The sequence below is a fragment of the Elaeis guineensis genome, chromosome 7 (assembly GCF_000442705.2).
Source record: "Elaeis guineensis isolate ETL-2024a chromosome 7, EG11, whole genome shotgun sequence".
Classification (NCBI taxonomy): domain Eukaryota; kingdom Viridiplantae; phylum Streptophyta; class Magnoliopsida; order Arecales; family Arecaceae; genus Elaeis; species Elaeis guineensis.
Window position 1 is genome coordinate 91,171,937 of NC_025999.2, and position 3,157 is coordinate 91,175,093.

The 3,157-nt window shown below is 42.1% G+C and overlaps 1 protein-coding gene across 1 annotated transcript; it reads right to left on the reverse strand.

Annotated features, from left to right (window-relative positions):
• Positions 1-568: 568 nt before the first annotated feature.
• On the reverse strand, positions 569-2,823 carry LOC105048469 (alpha-1,3-arabinosyltransferase XAT3). The gene is made up of 3 exons (XM_010927776.4): positions 2,639-2,823; positions 2,456-2,545; positions 569-1,990 (listed from the first exon to the last, which is right to left on the reverse strand). The coding sequence occupies exons 1-3, from the start codon at positions 2,766-2,768 to the stop codon at positions 786-788; spliced, it is 1,425 nt and encodes a 474-aa protein (XP_010926078.1). The 5' UTR covers positions 2,769-2,823; the 3' UTR covers positions 569-785.
• Between the last annotated feature and the right edge of the window lie 334 nt (positions 2,824-3,157).

Below are 3,157 nucleotides of genomic sequence, written 5' to 3' on the forward strand. Positions count from 1 at the left end.
ATCCAAAGTTCTAATTCTATGCACGTAGGTAATTTTTGTAGAAATCAGATTATATGTAAGTCAGTCCATCATGATCTCAAGATATTAAAATATGCTTCGGTGTCACTTCCCTCTAAAGTATATGCTGTCTAAATCTCACTTCCTCTTGTTTGTTCTGCCATTTGAACTGCTGACTACAGTAGCCACAAGCTAAGAATGCTCCTGGACCATCCTTGGTTGATGTCCAACAGTAGCCTAAGTGAAAAAGGAAGCCAACCGTATCTCCTTTATTGATGGTGGATAATCTCCTTTTCCCAGTTTGGTGGGTTCAGCCGATCCCATTATTGCTAACATTCACCGTGGAAAGTGATGAAAAAGTGTGAACTAAATTATTTGTTGCACTGCTTTCTCAAAAAACTATTTATCATGTCATCTCAATTGCATGAAATGTACTAGCCCCCATGTTAGTCATCCATGGACACAAATATAAACATTTTTGCAGCAATTTTGCCTTTCAAATTTCGACTAGGATCCAAGAGGAGTAAAACAAACCAGTGATGCGTACAGATAGAAATTTGCCTGACAACTATTTACGCCACTGAAAGTTGAGTTACATTGAAATCAATTCTGTCACCACATTTGCATTCCAAATAATGAATGCAAGCAAAATTAATATTTTCCCATTCATTTGCACCATACATTTATATCAATCATTGTACAAGAAAACAATATGGATTACCAATCTGAAAAGAATAAAAAGAAAGAAAGAAGTAAGAAGATGATCATCCACTTACCACACTCAGGACTCAGCTGATGCGCTTGTGAGGTAGGTGTTTGAGGGCTTCCATCAAAGTGTTCCTGAGCCTACCCAAATGAGGCCTGACATCTTGGTTATCCAAGTACACAGACTTGAGTGCATCCCACCCCCGTCCGCGGATTTTGGAGGGGTTTGCCAGCACGGGGTGATCCCTGGGGTATTGCTCACTGAGCGTGCTCTCATCCGCCTGAATTCTATACTCCAAGTACTTGAGCTGCAATTCCTCTGCGGGATCCTGGAAGGTTTCTTTAATCAGCCACTCCAGCCCACCCATGGGAACCACCTGAATGACCACAGCCCCTGCAGGGAGGAACACCATGTTGGTGAGCCCTGCTCCATGGACCCCAATCATCACATCTGCAGAGTTCACCAGCCTCGCAAACTTCGCCACATCGGTGTGCATGTCGGCCTGGCCGATCCTCACCTCGAACCCCAAGCTCATCGCCATGTCCACCATCCCCCCCTCATTCAAGAATCTTCTTGTCTTCTTACGCGATATGATCAAGAGCCTCGGCCGCCTCCTTATGTCCCACTCATCTTGTGGAGGGGTCACGTTTGCTCTCTCTAGTCCATATGCCTTCCTCAATACTGCTTTGAAATCCACAACGGAGTACCCCATAGGAGACCTCGAAGAGTCCACGCCTAACACCTTGTGGAAGCTTGGCCCCATGATCATCCGAGGGAAGCAGCGGATACTCTCTTGGTCACTGTCCACGTCGATGATCTCGTAGTTGGAGAGCTGCCGGAAGATTAAGATGAATTTGTTCACCCACCAAGATCTGAAGTCGGACATCAGGAATTGGACTTCACCATGGAATTGGTGAGAGCTTATGAAGAGGGGGACTAACACATCGGTGAAGTCGTGGAAGAGGTTGCCGGTGAAACCTCCAATAGAGAGGATCATGGCGGGGATGGAATGGTTTTTGGTGCATTCAGGAGGTGGCTGATGGCTGGTTAATGGTTTCAATGACCATTCTTTTACGTTGGCGCTGGCTACGGGATCATTCTTTCGAGCATAGGGCTTCATCTTCCTTTCTTGCTTCAGCGAGGTAGGGCGGATGAAGACAGTGCGGGAGCTTCCATGCACCCTGATATCACCTTCCGCTTCGCAAGTATCAGATCTCTTGCTTGTTTCGTAGCATATTGGTTTGCCCGTGTGGACCACAGTGCTGTTTTCTTCATCATCTTCCTCCTCTGCAAATAAAAATTATTAGTTCAACTTTAGGACAAAAGGTTGTCTGAATAATTGGAAAGGTCTCCAACTTTGAGAAACTTTTTCTTTCTAAGAAAGATTACAGAGTATGTAAGAATTCAATGATTTTGTGAATAATTCATAGATTGTTTGCTTTCTATTTTTAAGAAATATTACATTATTTGCTTATCGTCGCCGAGCAATAGCTAGCTAATTCTTGAGACTTAGATTGTGGACAGTAGTGGAATTTGTTTGGGGAGAAAGACAATTGTCAGCGTTTATTGTTATTGCTGGATTGTTTCTCACCTGCACTAGTGTTTATAACTACAACAAAATGTTACACCTTAGTGCATATCTGTGTCTTTTCTTTTTTTCCAAAATTATTTCTCAACTTCTGGCTAATTCTTTTCATTAATTTTCTTGACTCTTGAAGAATTTCCAATGAGTAAATCTACAATGGAAACTACCTGGTAGAGTAGGCTCCCCATTTTCGTCTGTGACCATCTTAAGATTTGCCTGTGTTGGTGCCATTAGTTTCAAGGATACCTGTGAATTCCCTGCAAGAGTAATAGTCACAGTTAATTAAAGATCTCAAGAAGGACTAGAGAGAGTTCCCTCAAATGAAAGAACTAGAGAGAGAGAGACTAGACCACATGGTGATGAGCCATAGCGAGCCTTGATGAGAGAGAGGATGCAGAAGGAAAGGATCATGGACACTATGATGGAGACATTCCCTATCCTCCAGGGCTCTGCCCTGCCGAAACTCCTCAGAGGCTTCATTCCAATTTCCTCCTTATTTCTCTTTTCCTTCCCACTCCCTCTTAAAGTCTTCAACGTTGGAGTCCTTATACCAAGGTAAAGGGACAGCCCTTTTCATTATGTGTTTATTTTAATAAGGTGATAACACCTTTTTCCTTTTTTTTTTTTTTTTTTTCGAAACGGGATTCCATAGCCACTTCCAAACATCTACAATGCACCCATTTTTTTCTTAGCAACTATTTTATAAAGAAGTCCAATTATTTAAAAAAAAAAAAAGCTCTTATATAAACTTTGTTTGTTAACACTAATTATAACTTTGTTGATCGCATGCGTGTTAAATAGTATAAGGAAATTCCTAGATCCAAGTTTTGTTGTTGTGGTCTACAAGATCTCTCTATGAAATGGAGGTG

What these genes read in the sequence shown, in the direction of transcription:
- LOC105048469 (XM_010927776.4), bottom strand. Translation starts at nt 2,768, where the DNA reads ATGAAGCCTCTGAGGAGTTTCGGCAGGGCAGAGCCCTGGAGGATAGGG. An exon ending in CTATGGCTCATCACCATGTG is followed by an intron (nt 2,546 to 2,638) that starts GTCTAGTCTCTC and finishes TTACTCTTGCAG; the next exon opens with GGAATTCACAGGTATCCTTG. An exon ending in TGGGGAGCCTACTCTACCAG is followed by an intron (nt 1,991 to 2,455) that starts GTAGTTTCCATT and finishes TTTTATTTGCAG; the next exon opens with AGGAGGAAGATGATGAAGAA.